Consider the following 22983-nt stretch of genomic DNA (forward strand, 5'->3'; position numbering starts at 1 on the left):
AGACCTTGGGACAGATTCTTACAGAAGATGTCTTGACAAACTGATTTCTTATATATAACCTTAAAATAAAATCCCAAACCATGAAATGTACTCTCACCCGCAGAACATCGTCCTGGTGACATCTATGAACAACATTTGATTATTGATGCACAGCTGCACACATTGCAGATTAAGTGGGCAGGAAAGCCACTTTTGTTTATAGAAGAGTAAAGTACATGTTCACTAATACAGACTGTCACAAGGTATGAATAACAGTTTTCAAGGCTGATGGGATTACCCGCTTCAGCCCCCCTGTTTGTATTTTTTACTAAAAAATGGAATCCTGACAGAGAAACTAGAAACTGTGTAGGTCGTGCAGCACTTGATGACTCATTTTATAAGTTTGGCAGTCTCAGCTGTTTTTAGCAGGGTATATTAATACAGTAAGGTCTCAGAGCAGTTAAGAGAGGACAACTACATGCTTGGTGTATCTTTTTAACTCTATCTGTATCTGTCCTGTGTCTAATACTGCAGCGCTGCTATGACAACTGAATTTCCCTGCTGGGATCAACAAAGATCTGTCTTAAGTATAATTCATTTTCTGTTCTATTTCATTCATCCCTGTCCATTCCATGTACCGAAACAGATGACTAGCCTTTTCTTATATGAATTTGAGAGTTGGTTTTGTGTCACCGTCACGCCTGGTGTCTCATGATGGAGCTTACTGATGGCGTGTCTGTTTTTAGTCGGGAAGGTATGGCGAGTGTAATGAGGTTTTAGAGAGATTGTTAAAGTGGATGGAGTGATAGGGACAAACCAGATGGTGTTTCATTCACACTTTATAGGTAACGGTTAGCCCAACACTTTCGCTGACAAGGAAGCTTTTCTGCTACTCAGATACTTATTTGTTTTTGTTTATCTTTTTATTTTTTGCAGGTTTTTGTTCTTTACTTCTTATCATTTCATTTTCTTTAATATTCTAATCGGTCTTACTTTCTTTTTTACCTTCTTTCATTCCTTCTCAGTCTCTCTCTCACTCTATTCGCTATCTCTCAACTGTGTGACAGTGAGTTTGTAGCCAGATCTTTTCTGCCTGTGTAACTCAAACCTGTGTCTCATCTGTCTTCCTGTGTATGCAGCGCTAAGTGAGCCGTCTGTGGAGTTTGGCATTGCTGGGCCTTCTGTATAAACACTGACACCCACAGCTGGGGCTCTGCTAAACCACCAGCGTTATTGTGGGAGTTGGGGGGGGGGAATCTTGGCTGAGCAAACGTCCAAGCTCCAGCACACCTTGCTGGGCATGTCTCTCCCTGGCATCCCCTGGCTGTCTGCCGGGGCTGGTTGTCTGTCTGGCTTCTGAGATCCTCACCTGCTACCTAACATCTGTCCACATCTAAACACACACAACACACAGCTGCTGCAATCAGAGGATATGAGCAGCATATGTACAGTATATACACGCGCACACACTCACGTATGCACGCGCACACGCACAGACACACACACACACACACACACACACACACACACAGCTGCTGTCCAGCACAGACACAGCTGCAAGCCACATGGGGAGTGGAGCATAAGGGGGGGGTGCACCAAGACGGAAGAGATATACAGCAGATATACAAGGTAAAAACCAAACCAGAGAGGAAGAAAGACATGGAAATTGACAGGAGAAGGAAGACTCCACCTTGATACCCGACACACGCAACCTCAAAGTGAATGACCTGGCTTTGGTCATTTCCGACATCTCACTTTCCCTAACCCAATCTGAAACCGGAGCAGAACTTTTTAATCAATTTAAAAACTGATCCAGATTCCGGCCAGTGTCACAGGTCCGCTTCTATCTGCTGACTGTTCAGTTATTCTCAGACAAATACATACAAATGGGATGCAGCCTCTCGCAGACAGACTTAACTTTTTCAAAAGCGGGTCGATACAAATTGAATTTGACGGATAGGTCGTGCGGCGGAAGATGCATGAATGTGACACCAGATGGAAAAAAGGTGTACCTGAAAGGCTTCATTTATCTAAACTATAATGTGATATTACTTCATGTATCAAAGGCAAAGCCCCTACCTGACTATATTTCTTCATTTGAAGACTCTTGGAAGAGTCTTAAAAAACTCCATATTCATCAAGGTGACAGCTGAATTTATATGGGGGGGCTGTGACAGAGACAGAGAGACAGTTATGGATACATTTATAGACAGAAGACAGAGATGGAAAACTAGCACCAGTGGAAGACAGAAAAAGAGGTGAATTCACAGCAGTTCTGTGTAGGAAGGAGTGACAGGTGACAGTACAATGCTTTGCTTCTAACTCGATGTTACAGCTCCCATCTGTTGCCATTTTGTAGCTGCCATTCTGGGATATTTCTAAGTGAAAGTTTTTGTACAACAACAACCCCCTCAGCAGCTCAGTGTTTAGTTCTAAAAGCAAGTATTGTTTTACTTCACTCTTTGCAGCATGCATACATCTTTGCTGCTGCCATGTTCGCAGCATCATAGAACATTTGGAAATATCTTGTTTTCATCTTCTCACCAAAAAACAAATACAGATACAAGTGTCACTAAGTGTGGTGATTTTTTTTTTCTGGGCAACGAGTCAGCAAATAACAGGTTAAATTGTCACGTAAGTAGAATGCAAAGAAAACTACAAAAGTACGCTCCTCAGAGCACAGGTCTCCGCCAGGCTGGGTTGCCGACCCAGGCCTACCCTGTGTCAGTGGTCAGTGCAGCCATCAAGACACAAATCCTTGATATCTTCATAACCAACCGCGTTTGTCATCCAGCTGAGTATATTGAGCACACGCTTCAGTGGCCTAATGGTGCATTCAGAACAAATGCGTTGACAATGCATCTGCAGTACACACGGGAACCCCCAATCTCCTGCCCGAGGGCGTTGCTGTTTGCTATATCACAGTTACGTATGTCTCGTTGGGCATACAATATATAGGCGATGAATAAGCAGTGCAAAAACAGAATGATGTTTCATATTAGCTCAGCACTTCCTACTTTGATCGTTTGACCAGACTGTAGCGAGCTGTGTGCGGTGAATGGACCTCATTTGCAGTTAAACTCAACCAACTTCATGCAAATGTCAGATACAACATCTGATCGAAAACCTGGCAATGGCATATCCATCATGCACCGCACGGCCACATCACAAGCTCTCCATATGAAATTAATTGGATCCATTGATTTGCCGTCCGTCAACACATTTGGTATGAATGTACCGGCAATCTATGGGGTGCAGAGGATGCGCCCTTGCCTGCAGGGGCCTAAGCAAGCGGCCCCTGATTAGCCTGCCAATTCTAGCGTGACATTCTGTACATTATTATTGTTGTTATTAACCTCCACTGTCATTACTGACAGCTGCCGTTACAGGCAGGTCCAAATTAAATGTTAGTGGCTCCATCGAAGGTAATCAAAACACGTTATTTTCATTTCTATGTTAGAACATAAATTATGTGGGCCGCTGGGGTGGCACACAGTGGTGAAGTAGCCGCCCACCACCGCCGAGCAGAATCCACCGCGGTGCATTCGGCTTTGTCGAGCGTCTATACGAACGCAATTGGCCCATGTTTGGGGGAGGGAAGCCGGGCAGAGAGGGTGATATTTGTCACTACATGTAGTCCAAGGCGGAACCTGTCAACGGGCAGTGTTGGGCTAGGACGAAGGCTCTACGTCCTCCCTGTGGGGGCTCCTCACTGGCAGGTGCGTGAGTAGGATACAACAGCAGTGACAACACACAGCAATGTGTGTGGGGAGGAGTCAATAGGCAAAATTAGACTAGATTTGGGAGAAAAAAAATCTAACTAGAAAAAGTGCTCCTCGGAGCACAGGTCTCCGCCAGGTCAGGTAGGCTATTGTGGCCTCCTGGTGGCGCTATAATAGGCCAATGTGAAAAGGGTGCCATTTCTTCTTAGACCTTGCACGACAATCGGACACTGCATTCATGATTTGAGGCATTTTGTTAAAAACATTTGTTTTGCTAAATTAGACCTGCTGGTGGCGCTATAACAGGCCAATGTTAAAAGGGTGGCATTTGTTCCTAAACATAGTGTGAATGTGCGTGCAAAGTTTCACCGCAATCGGACGGTGCGTTCATGATTTGCAGAATGTTGTTCAAAACAAGCCACTACTGCAAACTTTAGATGTCAATCAGGATGGAATATGAAAAATCAAACACATCCGTCTTGATCACATGACTATAGAGATCATGTGTACCGATGTGCTTGAAATTTGGATAAAATTGGAAGGAGTAGTATAAAATGATGTGTTTTACATAAGTCGGCCTCCTGGTGGCGCTATAAAAGGCAGATGTGATAAATGCAGGGCAAAGGTTTTTCCTTGACCTCTAGGGAGTGTGCATACAAAGTTTTACACAGATCGGTGCAGTTATAGGTAAAAACACGAATCGGCCTGTTATAGCGCCACCATGAGGCTGATTTGAAAAATTTCAGATGGTATTTCTTAGGGTTGTCCGATATTGGCTTTTTTACCGATAACCGATATACCGATATTGTCCAACTCTTAATTACCGATACCGATATCAACCGATACCGATATATGCGGGGATTATTGTGATTAGGGTAAGCTCAAATTTCATATCACACACACCATATACAGTAAGAACTCCTGTAACTTATTTATAAAGCAAAAAATAAAAAAAATAAAATAAATTTCAAAAACCGATACCGATATTTTCCCGATATCAATTTTTATGCTAATATCGGCCGATAATATCGGGAGGCCGATAATATCGGACATCCCTAGTATTTCTTCCTCGGCCTAATGGGAATTTGCGTGCAGAATTTCACAGAAATTGCATGCTGTGTTCATGATTTGAGGCATTTTGTTCAAAACAGAGCACTCCTGCAAACTTTGGAAGACATTTTTAGCCAATCAGGAAGGAATATGAAAAATCTGAAATACCCGTTTCGTTTAATGACTATAGAGATACTGTGTACCGATTTGCGTGATTTTTGGACAAAATCTGTAGGAGTACTGTCAAAAAATATGTTTTGCACAAATCGGCCTCCTGGTGGCGCTATAAAAGGCCCATGAGAAAAAATTTGGGGCAGAGGTTCTGAATTGGCCTCCAGGGAGTGTGTGTGCACAGTTTCGCTGCAATCAAGCCAACGGTGCCAGAGATTAGCTGGTCACAGACGGACGGACACACGGACGGACGGACGGACGGACAAGGGGAAAAACATACTCTCTCGCCATGCCTTTCGGCCTGGCGGAGACAAAAAGCTATAAAAAGTTAAAAAGAACATTAATCATGTAACAGTTCAATACATTCTTGTTGTTTTGGGGTACACTTTTGTGTTTTTGCCCATCTATGTATCTAAATAACATAACATATTAAGTAATACAATACATATGAACAAGTAATACATACATCTGCATTGTATAACTAGGAATGAAGAGTGCTAGGAGTAGGAGGTGAGGTAGACATTAGAGTTGAGTTTTCAGAATGCGACAGAAAATGTGTAATGAGTCTGCGGTCCTACTGTAGAAGCACAGTAGTGTGCCCTAGCACTAATAGGCACATAAATGAAGCCCCCAACATACAACGATGCTGTATAAAGGAGAGACAGAGCATTGGATTAAAAACCTGACAGAGAATAGGGCTGATTTGTCATGGTTTGTCATGTTACAACTTAAACCTTATACACTTAGTTGACAGGGGTCCCCCTGGGCTCTGTATACTTGGTTTGCTCCTTCTATAGTACATTTCTTCATCATAAATAGCCGATCTATAAGCTGAAGCTCACAACGTGTTGCAAGAAAACGCATTGTCAGCGTATAGATATCGCGTGTGTGCACGTTGTCAGTGTATAGATATGACGCGTGCGTGCGTCCGTGTGTAATAAACATGTTGAAGTCGGGGGGTATGCTGACAAAAGTTTACATACAGTGAATTATTTTTGTTGGTAGCTAGCTAGAGCTTACCAGATGATACTTATGAGAGAAATAAGAAGTGATACATTTTTTACTTGTTTTGACAGCACAATAAATAAATGCATTTACTGTGGCCTCCACTGGGTATGCTGATTCTGGATTGGTGCATGGTACTTTTACCACTACTGATACAGAATACTTAAAAAATCTGTCTCGTTATTACCCACCCTGACACATTAAAAAGCCGTTCCCACTGAACAGCGACTTTCAGGGCCGTTTTTGGCTTGTGTTGCACTTGAGTTGTTTTATAACAGCAAGACAGCAGGGAAGAAACAATAACCATGGCTTCACAGTGAGAGAGAGAGGGAGAGAGAGAGAGCGAGTATGGGAGGATGGGAGAAGTAATAGAGGAAGGAAAGAGACTTTAACAGAGCGTATGTGAGCTTTTCCTCCAAGCGATAACTTGGGAGCATCCACACATCATAAAATCTGAAAGTGCTACACAGACAAGTTCCCCATCTGTGGTCCCAGCACATTCAAGTCTCCTTCCCCTCTCTTCTCGGCTCTTGTCTTCGCCTCACTAGTGTGTCATCACTTCCCCCAGTCATCTCAATCTCCGATTCCATGCTTTTCATTTATGTACTGTTCCTTTCTTTTGCTTATGTATGCACCTATCTCGTTCTAAAACAAAAAAACAAAACAAAAAAACATATGTGTTGTGATATAGGAGAGAGCATTAAACCTACTCACATTATGGCATTTGTACAACAGCTACAAATGTACTGTATGCACGGACTGAGAAGTTTTATTCCAAGTATACTAACCATTATATAAAAATAAATGGCAACAGTCAACTGCAACTGGTTACCACAAGAGTTGCCATAGCAACAAGGTTTATGGCAATTTAATAGTGCAGTTTGAATGAATGTTTGACCAGTCAGACACACACATACAAGATATGACCAAAAGTCAGTGGACCCATTTCCAATTAGTGTTCCTAATTAAAGCCCTTTGTTCCAGTGAATGGAAATCTTAATACTACAGCTACAATTACATACAGACAATTGTGTGCTTCCATTTTTGTTTGCGGAAGGTCATTTCCCGTTTCTGAATGACAATCCTCTCATGTCCCCCACACTCCCCCATACAAAAAGGGTTTATATACTTGTAAGGCAGTGATGTTGCTAGGTTTTCAATGTAATGGGTCCCCAATTACACGCCCCCCCACCCCCCCCCCCTTCTATCGTTTTCTTTGATCTCCAATCTCCATATCGTCTATGTGTGTGACTGTGTACATTATATCCTAATGCAGTGGATTGCGGCTCGGTTTGGCTCGTGGGTCGCGGCTCGGTTTGGCACGCGGGTCGCAGCCCGGTTTGGTGCGCGGGTCGCGGCCCGGTTTGGCTCGCGTCCTTTATTAAAAAGGTGCGTCAGAGACGCAGGACGCAGGGCTAGCAGCATCTCTGCTGTAAGCATGCATTACGCACACATTCATACACCGATGGTAGAGGCAAGGCACCAACCTGCTCATCGGGAGCAATTAGGGGTTCAGCGTCTTGCTCAAGGACACTTCGACACTAACTGAATCAAACTGGGAACCTTGTGGTTGCCATCCGGCCGCTCTCCCGGCCACTCTACCCCTGAGCCACTGCTGCCCCACTGCTGTTATGTGCTCCCGGGCCCCCTAATAAAGTAATATTAAGTATAATGACGCAGCTAGGCTGTCACAGATGCCACTTTTACATTATGAGTATTTGCCAGTTGTAAAACATTGTCAACAAACATAAATGCTGAATTTTTAATGCCGTCAGATTGGAGGGGGACGTTTGTGTTCATGCAGCAGCACAACCTGTGTGTGATTGGCTAGTGCTGGTCCATAGCCAGACAGGACACTTATCATATAGCCTGGACAGATGATTACTCTGCAATTCTACATGACATACAGTATACCGTACATGACCTATTTGAGAACAAAATGAAGAATTGAGGTCCTTGGCCTGCCGTCAGAGTGCACAAGAAATAGAACTTAGAAGGCAGACTGTGTCTCACTGAATTAACCAATTTCATTACATTTTTCTCTATGATAGTCTGTTATTTCAAATGCCCAGAGCAGTAACTTTAGACAACGTAGATTTTTTTCCTCCAAGATTTTATCCCATTAAAACCAGGAAAGCATCTGTGTCATTTTATACTTTGGCTATTCAAAAATAGCCGATATACAAGATCATAGCGCATCACTTTGTGTCGCGATATGAACTCATAGATCTGCTATTTTTGAAAAATCTTACACATTTTTGCAAATATTTTAATATATATATTCCCTAGCACCCGCCACTGAGCATTTGCCACTGGCGGGAGAGAGAGAGGAATATTGGGACTACAGTTATGCATGAGCCTATTACAATGCAACTGTCCCTCCAAGTTATGGGGTATAACAGCTGTCACTTCCATCCAGGCTATGGGAACAATGTCGCTTGTACGCACTGCTCTTTGCCAATTCTTGCAAGAAGCAGCAGAATGCTACTCAGCATACCATTAAAATGCTCCAAAATCGTATCGGTTCACAATAAAGATCTATAATCTCTGGCATATTCCAGGGCCGTTGTTCAGCTCTGGGGCCCGTGAATCATTCAGGGCCCCTGAAAATGATTTCCTTTATTTTAGAAAAATATTGTATTGGTGAAAATAATACAATGTTCTGCCTCCCTGTGTCTCACCATAGATTTGAACAAAATTACCAAAATAATTACCAAAGTGTGAAAATGACTTTTCATTCAAGCATTCAACAGTATGTGGTGAAATCAATAGTATGTGGATGTGGAGGAGTATAAGTCAATAAGAGGCAAGAGCTTAGGTGGGTTCAGATTGGTTATTTAGCCTTATTATTTAACTGGCTAACATGGGCCACAGTTTGTACACAATTCACCAATGCAAAGATATGTCTGTCTTTTCAACCCAGAAAAGTATGATTTTGAGTTTTAGTTTTAAAGGTTTTAAATATTTTAAAGAATATTTGATGAATGCAATTGTTAAAGGAGATAACATACATGTTACATACACCGGCTAGTATAATAGCTGTCTCCTTTGAAATCTTGTGTAGGTTGTGATGTGAGTGACCAACTGTATCCACAAATAGCTGCTAACACTGTATGATTACATCAAACAGGACCTTTGGCTTGGCCATTTTGAGTAAAGGTTTGCCATTTCCTTGAGTTTTAAAGTAAATGGAACATACAGGAGCCAGAGGCGCAACAATGCAGACAGATGAACATAAACTCACTCTCAAAAGTAAACAAATGGTCAGTTAAGTGACTGATGGCAGGAAGACAGAATACCTTGCTGCAAGCAAGCAGTCATATTTTTGATATTATTATTATTATATTTTTTTTAAAGAAGAGACAGAAGAAAGAAAGAGAAGGAGAGGGGGATAGATCACCCACCAGAACACACAGAAGTCAATACAGCCGCTGGACATGGCTGTCACTCCCACCACTATTTCTTTATGAATATTCCTCTCCCTCTCTCGCTCTTTTGTTCTACCCATCGCTCTTCTATGAGTGTGGTGGATAGAATATTGAGTAGAACATGATAGCAGACTAACAGCGTCTTTGGCCTCCGGGTTGAAATGTCACTAAGCATGGCTCCTCATGGGACTCACTTAATCACACGTGCGTGTGTGCACCTGCATTCTTGCCCTCCTGAGTGTCTGTGAGGGTGCTTTCCCTGTTTCTCCGTGCACATGTATGTGAGTGTATGGTGTGTGTGTGTGTGTGTGTGTGTGTGTGTGTGTGTGTGTGTGTGTGTGTGTGTGTGTGTGTGTGTGTGTGTGTGTGTGTGTGTGTGTGTGTGTGTGCGCGCGCGTATGTGCGCGCGTGCTTGCATGTTTGCGTGTGCATATATGTGTGTGTGTGTGCGTGTATGGTAGACACATGTGTTTGCATGTGCATGCACTTGTGTTCCCACAGGGCCTGCATATCATCATCATCATTGCCGTGACTGCTGACAGTAAAATCCATATCAAATCTATAACCCTATTTTCCTGTTTTTTTTTGTTCCCGTGCCTTCGTCACCCGGTTGCCACTTGTCTCTCTGATGAACAGAAGCGGTGGGTTGATATGTCATAAGCTGTCCATGGATGGATCATAACGGCATAATGAAACACACAGGCAAAAGGAAATGTCAAGATGTGACAAAACCCTGGGCCATAACATACATTCCCTATCCATGGATACTTCACGGAATGTCTCGTGTGTGTGTGTGTGTGTGTGTGTGTGTGTGTGTGTGTGTGTGTGTGTGTGTGTGTGTGTGTGTGTGTGTGTGTGTGTGTGTGTGTGTGTGTGTGTGTGTGTGTGTGTGTGTGTGTGCAGTGTACCCGTGTGTGTGCGTACCCATGTGCGTGGGTGTACACAGGCATGTATAGCATCTATCAGCTGATGCCTCGCCGTCATTCCTTTGGCCTGTATCTGTTTCTTTGTTGATGTTTATCTGCTGCTCGGTTGGTTCCGCCTCTCCGCAGCGCTTCAGTTCGATAAATGTATGTTAAGCAAACACTCTAATTAGCCAAACGAGAGCTAATCGTACAGATAATTGCACATTACACAAGTACACCATCCACCCACTTTGTCTTTTTCTTTCTTGCCCTTCCTCCCTCTCGTGTCCTGCTCTCTCTCTACCTCTACCTGCCTCGCCTTTCTTCAGTGTTTACTCCTGTGCTTCTCTAGCCTTCTCTTCCTGTCTCCCTGAGGAATGTGGCATTTTTCCAATCTCCTGTCATTGACAGTAATGAGGTTTTCGCCCGGGCAGTGTCACTGCTTGTTAGTGGCAGCTACCTGTACCTGTGTCTTAGGACTGTATAGGCAGGCAGAGGCTGTTGTGCGAGACATCTGTGTGTAATGCACTGGTTATCACCGTGTTGTCCGGGGACCCCCAGGGGTCCTTGAGGGCGTTCCAGGGGATTCCCAGCTAAATGATTTATAGTTAAGAACCAAATGGACACTTATGGGTCTGTAACAAGTCTACAAGTGGAATCATGGACCCAAATGGTTCCATTTGTACACTGTCAAGAGTTAAAGTAATACTGAGGATTTCACAGTGTAGTTTGAGGTCCCAGAAGAAAACACAATATATAAAATGGAAGTCTGTGACCTAATGCATATCAAACTGAGTGTCATTGAAATAAAAAATGTGGAGAATCACTGGTTTAATTGGTTAGGCTTGGCAAGGATGTGTTTAACACCCATATTACTACAGTAATTGCCTACAGTGAATGTGTCTGAGAATAACCACTGTTCACTATTGGAGGAAAATAAATGAGCAAGGAAGCACAAGCATGTAACCAAACCCTACAACAAAAAAATACTGGCATGACCTCGAAAACAAACTGATAACCTCCCCATTAACAGCCTCATCACTCTCCCCCTCATCCTCATCCTTGAACACCAAGACATGCACTCAATACAACCATCTGTCTTTCATCCCTGTGTCAATGGTGACAGCGCAGATTGAAATTGATAGAGGCAACGGCAGACGGAAACTCATTACAGATCGTTGACAGACAGACGGTCCACCTCTAGTCAAGCCTCAAACCTTCGGGGGAACGGACAATATTTCACTGATTAGAAGTGAGAGAGAGAGGAATTCTACTGCCTCGAAGCAAAAAGTGCTCATTCACAGCCAGTGTTGGCTCTGGGTATCATTGCTGTCGGGCAGAAACCTTGTATGTCCTTTACTTTAGAAGAAATGGAGAACCTTATTCCAATGGATCCAGTGCAGTTATTATTTAGTCACAAGCTCTTGTTAATACTTTTAGTTGGTTAAATATTTATAAACCCCCCAGACAAACGTGTTGTGAGCTTGTAGATTAGCTACTTTAGCTGATCTATTTCTATTTTCTATTCTACAGCTTGTATGGCAGAGAAGAGGTTATTAGAGGTGCTGCCTGGAGGCATGGGAAGAGCAGAGGAGAGGTAACCAAAGTACTGTAGGATGCAATGAGAGGAAGACAATCGGACGAGAGAGGATGCTCGGAGGAGAGAGGGCTATGGAGACTGGACTGGATTGGTGAGAGGAAGGGGAGGAGAATAGGATGAGACGTATAAACCTTGGTTTCACATACGAACTACTCTGCAAGACAATAAAATACAATAAAAATCATGCTGTCATGATTAAAAATGTAATCCTGATGAGAGCCGATTGTCCCCGTATCAGCCACAGCACCAACAGAGTAAAATATATTAAAATGCCTGCGAATCAGAAACAAAGGAAACTTTTATGAAACAAGTCGACACGTAACGCTATTGAATAATATACCAAGACACTCAAAGGTACAGCTTCTCAGAAGGCCCAGCAGTTAATAGAGAACACAAACAGACGAAAGTAATCACTGTCCTTGGGGAGAGAGATAACAGATTTCCCGAGGGTGCTTTATGTACCGGACGAGACAGCTCCTATCATTTCATTTGACATGGTGCTTCTTTCATATTACCGCCTTCAAAAGACACACAGTCTGAGTCATTCTCTCAAATAAAATATTAACCTCTACTGTTGGAACAAGCTTTTAAGAAATATTCTTCCAAAGATAAAGTGCATAGCAAAGACATTGCCGTCTTTCAGCTGCCCCCCCCCCCCCTTCCCTTCTTCTCCCCACGTCACCTCTCTCTCAGATGAAAAAAAAAAGACCTGATTGGTTCCCGATTAGACACTTTTAATATTAGTCTCTGTGGGAGGTCGTTGCCAGGGCTGCAGCCGCGGCTGTAGCTTGGCATGTGGCTAAACGCTGAAGCTGGGGACGTCTCAGGGAGATGTTTCATTAACTGGTCATAAAGGAAGCTCTGCGTGGAGCCAGTGGCTGTCCCTCAGATCCTCAACTACACAGGAGACTGCGAGACACCACCAGACACCACCCAGTGAGGGAAGGAGAGAGTTAAAGAGACAGAGAGAGATAGAGATGGAAACAGGGAAATGGAAAGAGTATGACAGACACAGAGTGACAGAAATACAATAGGGACGGAAGGGAGAAGGGATTAAGTGAAAGGGAGGGAAGTAAAAAAAAAAAAAAAAGGAAAAAAGCAGTACAGGGAATAAAAGCAAGACACAGGGCCCTATTTTGGGGCACGTGGATTGGCGTGAGGCATGCATGCAGCAAATGGGTGAACTCACAATTTCCGGTGGAGGAGTGGTGTGTTATTCCCCACCTGCGATTGTTTGGTATTTTGGGGACTCAATGTGTGCCGATGTGTGGGAGGAGAGGTGCAATCCGGTGCTATTTTCAGCACACTTAGTGGGTGGAGGCACACAGATAGATGTCTCCAAAATCATACAGACCTGCTTTATGCATGTTATACTTGTCTGTTTCACTTTGGTATGAAGCCCTCAAGCTGGAAAACATATTTTAGTGTGTTATGCGTGCTAACCTACACGATAGTGATTGAAGGCCTGTATGCAATTACACTGTTGTGCGTCATGATGTACAAAGAATATTGAAGGCATAATATCCATATCAATTTTGCCTTCATAAAAGGCTTACTGATTGGTCAGCTAGATAGATCACTACAGATACAGTAGATAGATCGCTACTGACCCTCCACCACCCCAGCTACCACCTGTTGTTTTGTTTTTATTTACTATGGGGGATTCTTAAGGTTTAGTGAGCACCCTCAGAGTAAAAGCAGATCCATTCATTGCCAAACCAAAATAAATGTATTTTATATTCATTATATTTTATTCATTCATATTTAAATTCAATTCATGAGTGTCCAGACTGAACCTTAGGTCAAGTCAGATGGCCGCCGACCCAGAGCCAGGAGTTTTTCCTTGCCACCATAGCCAAGCTTGTTTGATAGAGTATGGTCTTTACCTGTTCTATGTGTACGTGTTAGAAAACTTATTGTGATTTGGCACTATATAAATAAAATTGAAAATTTAAATGGAATCATGACCAATCAAATGATCACTTTTCATTAGCTTTAAGAGCACAGAGCTTTCTCAGCACAATGGCGTATTGGTAATTTCCACAATGTCATGGACGAAAAGCGCCAGAAATATAAATTCTTATGGCCTTGTTCAGGAGGTGCAGAGTCATCAACAATCAATCTAAAGCACCTCAAACAGAGTGCCAAGCACAGATGATGGAAAATTATCTTGGGAGGAAATAACAAATGCATCTAATACATCTGGCACTGGTTCTATGCAAAACATTTCACAGCATAAAGCCCAGATCATAAGCCCAATTCATTATCACCAAATTAAAATCACAGATGGACGTCTGCAAAATGACTGCTGTGCAGACCTCCCATAGGCGGATGTCTGCTCAGAAACGGTTTGATGATGTCCAGTGAGGAGCCAAATAGAACCTGGCAATATACGTAATAATCTATCTATCTATCTATCTATCTATCTATCTAGTTGACCAATCAGTCAAGTAAGTGAGTAAGTAAGCAGAAACCTATATGGATATATGCTTTTAATATTCTCAACAGTTTTGTTGGATACAAGCAAACCATTGTCACGTGTGGGTTAAAATGCATAAAAAACATGCTAAAATACTGTATATTTTCAAGCTTGAGGGATTCATACCAAGCTGAAACAGACTAGCATAACATGTATAAAGTCGGTTTGTGTAATATTGGCCTCCGCCAACTAAAGTGATAGAAATAGCAATGAATAAGTACGTACCTTTCTGTACGCTGTTTGTACAAGCAGGCAGGCGGCAGGTGGTGCAAGTTGTGGAACCTGCGGTCCTTATTGACTTGACCTGATTTGCTAATGACACAACCCCTACTGCACCTTTCCTTCCACACTGATGCTCCCGAGTCCACAAAATACCAAACACAAACAGGCGAGGGCAACACATCACTGCACCTCGGGAAATTGTCAAATTTTCTGCACGCCTCACTCCACTTCACCTAGCTCAAAATAGAGCCCTCAGATTAAAATTAATACTGAGGATCTTTAAAAGCTATTCACAGTGGTAGCAGATTTATTTTAAAGAGCATGGGTTAGCTCAGCGCATCGATGCTGTGTTGTTATCACATTGGTGTCCATAATCACACAAGTGCACTAAAAGGTGGAACACTATGTCAAATCAATGCTAGTTTGTTGCATGTTTGTTATCTACTTCTACTATAGAGAGAGATATACATATAGTATTTTACAATATATTTGGGAATGTGGAAAGATATTTACATAAACTATTATATACATTATGTAAAAGAAAAAGCCAATTGATTGTTTCCATGGGATTAGAAAGGCTATAAGCTTCTCAAGTTTGCCATCAAGAGTTTCTTCTATCTGCATCAGAGTGAAACAGAGCTAAGCATCTGAGTGAGGAATCGGCAAACTGGTTTCATACAAAAAACAGCATGGCGCCTTTGTCACGAAAGCAAAACAAAAACATTGAAATAAATGCATTAAGGAAATACTATTACAGAGACTATTAACACTACAGTCCTTAACATAATATTGTAATTTCTCTAATGACAGTCATCATCACATGTTAATTTGTGATCTGCAGTGAAAGCCTTCATCCAAAGTATTGTGCCATGTATGCAAATGTGTAGTAGGGGTGGCCACGGTGGAAATCAAGTCCCTCAAACCCTTGACTTCCACTGAGAATTTGACCGAAACCCTGACAGTGTTCATGTTACATGCACTTTCTTTTTATGGCTGCTGATTGGTATAGTAATATATTGAAAGAAAAAAAAATATATATAATAACACGTGAAAAGGAAGACACTGTGATGACAGACTAGCGTCTGCCTAGCTAGTCCAATTTGCAAACTGTCACTACACTATGCTATATTCAGTAGGTTCAAAATTTGTTCTCAAGCTCAAGTTTAGTTTAGTTCGGCCAATTTCAAGTCTGCCAATTTCAAGTCTTAATGCCTCAATGTTCGTTCCAGCCTGGCAGGGATAACAAAGCAAGAAAAATGGTATAGTAGCATCATAAAAGTACTTAGATTCTGTCTGTACCCAAGACTTCACTTTTCACCCTGCCCTGCACAGGTCGTACTGTATAATATCAACATCAGTTAGAGCAGCATGTTGAGAGGAGAGGGAAATTAATATTGTGTTCCGATTTCATGACGTGGTGGCAAAATGAGGGTTAGGAGGGTGGTTTAAATAAAAACATAATTGCTGTAAAACAGCACTGGTGGATCAGTGTCTACTGCTATGACAGCCTATTTATGAAAGTAAAAAGTGAACATGATCAGCAGATCCTAAAGCCCCAAAACAGACACCGTTGTTGTAAGACAGTAAAGGTCCTTGCACACCGGAGGTGTTTTTGTTTTTGATTAATTCACCCGAAAACATATTTTTTCAAACTGTTGTTTGTGTCATGAGTACATTCACACAGATCGCGAAATCATGAATATTACGCAGCAATAAAGCGGCATACTTAATATTCGGAACGAGGTGGATTTTTCAAAGCTTCCAAACTGCGAATAAAGAACCTATAGTAGTTTTGATATGAAATATTCGCTGGCATTTTTGTATTGTCACCCGCTTCATTTATACTCCGTTGTACAACGCTGAAAATAGCAGATCTTGAAGCTCACAAGTCACAACAACAACGTTGCGATGCATTTCACATGTTTAAATAGTGTATTTGCCACACTTCAGTGTGGAAAGGTGAAAGAGAAGAGGGAGAGAGTGAGGACTAGAGGAAAGGTGGCATCAAATACAAGAAGAGAGACAAACAGAAAGAGAGACTTACTTTGGCCCGCGATGGTAATGACAGACGATCAGTAGCTGATTTGAAAGGTGCTGTGTGCTGCTTTTTATAAAGCTCCTCCATCTCCTTTTCCACCTGAATACACACACACACATAGCATATGCACATAGATCGTATGCGAACACACACACACATGCAGGGCAATATGAATTCTCTGGGTTGAGCTATGTATGAGCTCTGTAATAACTGGGGCTTATATTCCAGGTAAAACAATATTAAGACTTGGTCATATCTCTTGCTTAGAGGTGCGTAAGCAGGCTAGGATGGCATGTATAAGATGGAGGAAGACAGAGATAGACAGATCAGAGATGATGAGGAAGGTAACAAGGGAAAAAAGGACAGAGAAAGGGTGAATGAATAAGGAAGCTGCGGGGGAAATAGTGTTTCTATGGTTCAACGTTTTGCATTTGTGGCATTCCCTATGGACTGAAGTGAAAACGCTTTTGAAGGTACAATCTACAGAGGCCCCTCAACATGTGAGGTTGATTGGATGTTGCATTCATTTTATATGGCTATTTTTGGTAGTAGCAGCTACCACAGGAGTAGTAGAAAATGGTTTATACCTGGAACACCTTACGTTATTAAACCTTTCAATCCTGGAACCCCTTTGTATGTAGTTGTTGCTATGTACAGTATATTGCAACATACATTGTATACATTTTTTAAATACATATATTTCGTTTTTTTCAGAAAACTTAAGTCAGGATTTAGACGGCGTTTTTAGAATCGGCCACAGGTCTAAATGGGTTAAGAGTTACAGGCCAAAAACGTAAAGCAGGCTGGAATAGTGCCACCATGAGGCCGATTTGAAAATGTTGGGGTGGAGTGACTTCCTTGGTCTACTGGCAGCCGGCAAATATATAATCACAAATATATAAAAATATATAATATAAATAATAAATATATAATCACCATCCCGACCTTCGGCCTGGCGAAAATAATGAATGAATGAATGAATGTTCCTACTTTATATTGTCCGGGACCTGGGGCCTGAAGCTCCTGCTTCTTGTGGAAGATAGTGGTGCGTTCAGCTGTCGAACCAAAGCCTCCTTTAATAGTGCTCTCTGCATAGGCCTTCTTTAAACTCTCCTGAGCTAAACCGCAGTTAAACACATTGTATGATCCAGGACCTGACCACAGAGAGAGAGAGAAAGAAAGAGAGAAAAGAGACAGAGAGTGTGTGTGTGTGTGTGTGTGTGTGTGTGTGTGTGTGTGTGTGTGTGTGTGTGTGTGTGTGTGTGTGTGTGTGTGTGTGTAGCAATAGCATAGCATTGTCATTGAGGGATGCAAAGTACGGGGGGAAATAAACTTGCCTACAAAGCACATTTACTCACATATACTGTACACAAACACACACCACAAGGCCACTAGCCTATTAAAACACAGCAAAAATGAACCCATCTTAAATCAAAGCAGCTAGATTTTTAATAGGTTGTGAGAGATCTCTGATGAAGAAGAGTTGATCTGTGAAATAACGTTTAAGAATATCAAAGTGAAATATCAAGCATGAGAACTGAAAGACTGATCTCTCTCTCTCTCTCTCTCTCTCTCTAAAGTCTAATCCAAAACCTAACCCTAATCCCAACGTGAATCCTTTCTTATAAATTGTAACTAATTCTAAGCCTAACTGTAAAATATTTTGTAACTATAAATAACCATTTCTATTGTGAGGATCAGGTCACTTGTCCTCACAGTGTCTATTTCTCAAATTCAACTATACTTGAGGGGACATTTGGCAGTATAGTAATGCAAGTACACACACACACACACACACACACACACACACATACTGTACCTGGCGTGGCATGCTTGTTGTGTTTTGTGGTGAAGCGGACTGCAGTGAGTCCAAAGGGACTTTTCTTCACTCCTACAGGTCTCCTAAGCAGCTCCAGGGCACAACGTGGGTCATTGTACGTGCCAACAGGGGGCGCCACCTCTTTCACCAGGCTGAACCTCTAATTGGATAGAAGAAATAAAAAAGAGAAAGTAAGAAATTAGGAATTTAGAGCAGCCTACTAGGTTTTGACCTAATCTTGTTTTAATGTGTTTACCATAACTGTCTGGTGTTTGAAGGTAGCATAACACAGTCACTAATGACAAAATGCTATACATATCAGCTTTAACTCAAAATCTTTATACACACTCAGCAGTATAGTGTGGGTTGTTCTCTTTGTTAGGTTGCTGATTCAGCGTTTCAATTATTGAGTCTCAGTCGGTGAATAAATGTGGATATTTCATCTATGTATATCCACTTCATTTTAGCCTTGTGCCTACAAGGCCTTTTCAGACTCAAAAAACGACTCAAGGTGAATTATCTTTGATAATTATCTTCAACCTCCTCTTGTGCTCCTGCTCTCAAAATAGGTTTTGAGCTTGTTGTTATCAATAAATGGACCATCTTCTTCAGAGAGCTGTAACTCCAAATTAACACATGAAGAAAAAAGCAATGCTCATATGCACACAACTACACATACACTCCTACTCACATGCTCGCACATGGACACCAAAGACATCTACAACAACAGGAAAGTACACAGGGTTCAGGGGTAGTGTGGCCGGTAGAGTGGCCGGATGGGACCCGGGCTCCCCCAGACTTAGTGTCGAAGTGTCCTTGAGCAAAACGCTGAACCCCTAATTGCTCCCGATGAGCAGGTTGGTGCCTTGCATGGTTTCCTCCGCCATCGGTGTATGAATGTGTGTGTGAATGGGTGAATGTAATGCACAATCCATGTAAAGTGCTTTGGATAAAAGCGCTATATAAAGGCACCATTTACATACACACATACTGTAAACTGTAAACATCCAAAGAACCGCCTTAAGTATTCTACACACGTACATTTCTATTCCCTCATATCCACAGTGAAAGTCAAGGTCACAGACACTGAGGCACATTCCTATAAAAGACCTAATTTGGTCGAAACATGCCAGCCATTTAAACTACACAAATGCCAAGGAAAAACAGAGGAGTGAGTAAGTTTACTAGTAATGCACAGTTGAATTATTGAGCTGAGAGAAGTCAGAGGAAAAACAGAAAAGGAGAAGTGAAAGAAATTCAGATAAAAGAGGAAAAGTAGGTAGGAGGAATGGATAAATGGAGTGAGAGAGTGCAGGAAATGTAGTAGTAGTAGTAAATTAATACAATGACTTGATTTGTTTTTTTAAAGATCTATTTTGGGGCTTTTATCCTTTATTTGCTAGGACAGTAGACTGACAGGAAATGGGGAGCGAGAGATGGGGAGGGAAACGCAGCAAAGGTCGTCGAGATCTGGATTCGAACACGCAACACGCTGTCAGGCTAGGTGACCAGACCGTCACACCAGCGGCCCGGGCCTCCTTCATTAGTTATCATTGAAAACATAGACCACAAAGGTACCCCTTAATTGAGCTGAATGAGGGCAGGGTGGCAGACATTCTGCATTAATGCCAAAATACATTCTTAGAAACTTGCTAATTAACTGGAGTTTGACACTGCCTGGCAAAACCCTGTTGCCCCAATACTGGCTTTGTTATACTTTTGAACGGTTGAACTTGATTTTTACAAATTTCACTCCCAATCTGACTGAATTCGGAGGTTAATATGAGGGTTGTCCATGTACAACCACTACACAGAGCTTGCTTTTTCTTTTATGTTTTGAACAATGCAGCAAAAAAGAACCAGTGTTTCAAGTTATGAAGAGATTATTTTCTGATCCTTGCAGCACACTCCTCCTTTTGCCTTATTCAATGGCCTCCCAGTGACAAATAATTAAGTGTTGTCACTTTACTTTGTCACAATGTTGACGTTGGTCATCATGGTAAGTGCCCTGGTGCCCTGATGAGTGTGATTCTGATCCACATCTAATACGTTTAAAAATGGTCATGGATTCAAATCAAACACATTTCTGGTCCCAAGCTTTTCTAAATGCCTGGGCCCTGAGATACGATTGCAGTTACTGAGCCTCATTGTCAAGTATGGTGAGCTTGTAGATCTGCTATTTTTGCTAAACTGAAAGTGGTTTTATGTTGACATTTGGAGTATTACAGATGACAAGCACCAGATGTACAGTTGTTTATATACCATTTTCTAAATGATTGACAGAGATGACAGAGGTGTTGTTGTTTTTCTCACCTAAACTGCTATGAGGGGGAAGATGGTCTCCAGGGAACAGCAGGAGAGAACAACATGGAGGAAGGGGGGCTGGTGAGAGGAGAAATATGATCAAAGATGAGGGGAGAGGAGCAGGAAATGGAAATAGATGACTACTAGTGGTAGGGGAGCAAAAAAAAAAGGAAATAGAATGGCAAAGGAAAAGTGACTTGTTTTATAAATTGTCAGCCAGAGGACATAGAAAAAAAGTATGAAAAGAGGAGATAGGGGAATAGGGGGAAGGAACAAAAAAAGATTATGGGATGAGGGGATGAGAAAGGGCAAGGGGAATGGAGTGTCAGACTGTCGCTTTGATACTGGGAAATTGGGAAGCAGTGTGAGGAAAGAGAGGAGAGAAATGGGGGGACTCCAGCTGGTCCTGTTATCATCCCTTCCTTCCTTGCCTAGCACCCCCCCCCCTTCCATTCCCCTGGATGCATCAGATGATGCTGGCCTTGCTGGGTGGGGACCAACATCTAAGAAAACTGTCTCCTTTAGCTGTGTGCTGTAGATATGATGTGCGGCACACGCACGCACACACACACACACAGGCTCACATGCATGCTCACCAGGCGGCGGGGATGACTTCACAAGGTCGAGCGACGTACTTGCACAGCATGTGATCGGAAGAACCGGGTCAGAACCACACAAACACATGTGCATATTCACACACACACGCGCATGTGCATGCACACATAATTACACCTAGGAAGCTTGCATCACTCGTGCGTGCGTGCGTGCGTGCGTGCTGTCAGTCCGTGTGCTACTTCAAATGCTTCCTTGAAAGTATTAGTTCTCTATCGCAGATGCCTTTGTGTTTGTCTCTGTATGTATGTGTGTGTACATTGATGCACTTGTCAGACTGATAATTAAAACATCTGTCAAACTTTCCAATGAGTGAGAACTGTAGGCAACTGATTTCTCCCCGATTTAAAAATCCATCTTCACCTCCAGCTGAAGAGAACCTCCACTCCCAGGGCATCAATTAAACAAGGCAAGCCTAGCACACTTTTTCTCCGTGAGAAATCAGATCATTTGGAGTATAGGATGTACAACTAAATCTTGATGCCATGTTTCATTTGAAATTCAGACTCCTTTGAGTGATTGTAGATGGGATTAGTTTTTCTCTAGTGGATCGTTATTCAAAAATATTTCCCTACTGGTCAACTGGATAACTACTTGTAGAGGAATAAGTCTATTACAGTAAGCCTGAACTCAAATCTAAAGGGGAATATCATTAAATGTCTGTGTTAGCGTTTGTTGGCCTACATGTACAATCAGTCTGTAGTTTCATGGGGGACCAATCCAAAAGCTGGTATAGAGTGTCCAGTCCTACCGTATATACAACCTGAAAATGCTAAATGTATCTGACTCTCAAAGGAAAAAAAGGAAATAAAAAATAATCACCATTCTCAATGTTTAATAGAGCTATAAAAGCCAATTTGTAGGAGCTGATTCTTCTGCACTTTTACGTCTAATTTATTTCCAAGACAGCATTGGAATAGTGAACGATTCATCCATGATGCCATGACACACTCAAAATAAAACTTTTGCCTTTTTCAAAAGCACAAACTTTGATGTCTGTCTCCTATCCTATTTTCAAAATTTCTCTAGTTTCCATCGTTCTATCTGCACAGTAAAATCCAGAGTTCCAATCTAACTCTGAGTTTAAGCATGGACCCGTAATTAAAAGAAACCATAGAAAAGTGTATGCACTAGGTCACAAACCAAGCACACCAAGGCAGTGGTATGAAAGGAGCCTGAAGCCAGATTTAAACATAGTTGGCTGCCGGTGTCAAGCAACCAAAAATAGCTGTTCTACAAGCTCACAACGCGTCGCAGCACGAAGCGGTGTGAGCTTGTAGATCTGCTATTTTCGGTGTGAGAGACCACATGCAACGAAGTATATCAAGCCCATAACTGACTGAATGCTTTGTACCTCAGTGTGAGAGAGGAACGGGGGAGTGCAGACGGACTGGTTGCTATAGGGATTAGCCGACTTCTCAAACTGGCTTTTGATATGGTACTGGCCTGGTCCTGGGACCCCCTGGAAACACAGAGAATAAGCAAGGTAAATGGAATGTGACATTTGCTTTGTCATGTCCTGAAAGGCTTTGGCAATATTGGTCCTTTTACATTCATGTCAGTAAGGTTTATGTGAAATTGAAAAAGGGAGAGGCAGCGTGAGACGGAGCGGAGACACTGTATTATGAAGACAAACAGTTGTATTACAA

General features: G+C 42.2%; 1 protein-coding gene across 1 annotated transcript in view; it reads right to left on the bottom strand.

Moving 5' to 3' along the window:
• Positions 1-22983, bottom strand: part of stpg2 (sperm-tail PG-rich repeat containing 2) — a gene marked incomplete at both ends in the record, with an annotated part of 62323 nt that overhangs the window by 23608 nt on the left and 15732 nt on the right. The window contains 6 exons of the mRNA XM_084055469.1: positions 16606-16698; positions 17590-17753; positions 18419-18578; positions 19110-19136; positions 20738-20800; positions 22689-22796. Of these exons, the coding sequence (XP_083911595.1) occupies positions 16606-16698; positions 17590-17753; positions 18419-18578; positions 19110-19136; positions 20738-20800; positions 22689-22796 (615 nt within the window). The remainder of the gene's footprint in view (positions 1-16605; positions 16699-17589; positions 17754-18418; positions 18579-19109; positions 19137-20737; positions 20801-22688; positions 22797-22983) is intronic.

Source organism: Gymnoscopelus microlampas (assembly GCF_963454915.1).
Source record: "Gymnoscopelus microlampas genome assembly, chromosome: 4".
Classification (NCBI taxonomy): Eukaryota; Metazoa; Chordata; class Actinopteri; order Myctophiformes; family Myctophidae; genus Gymnoscopelus; species Gymnoscopelus microlampas.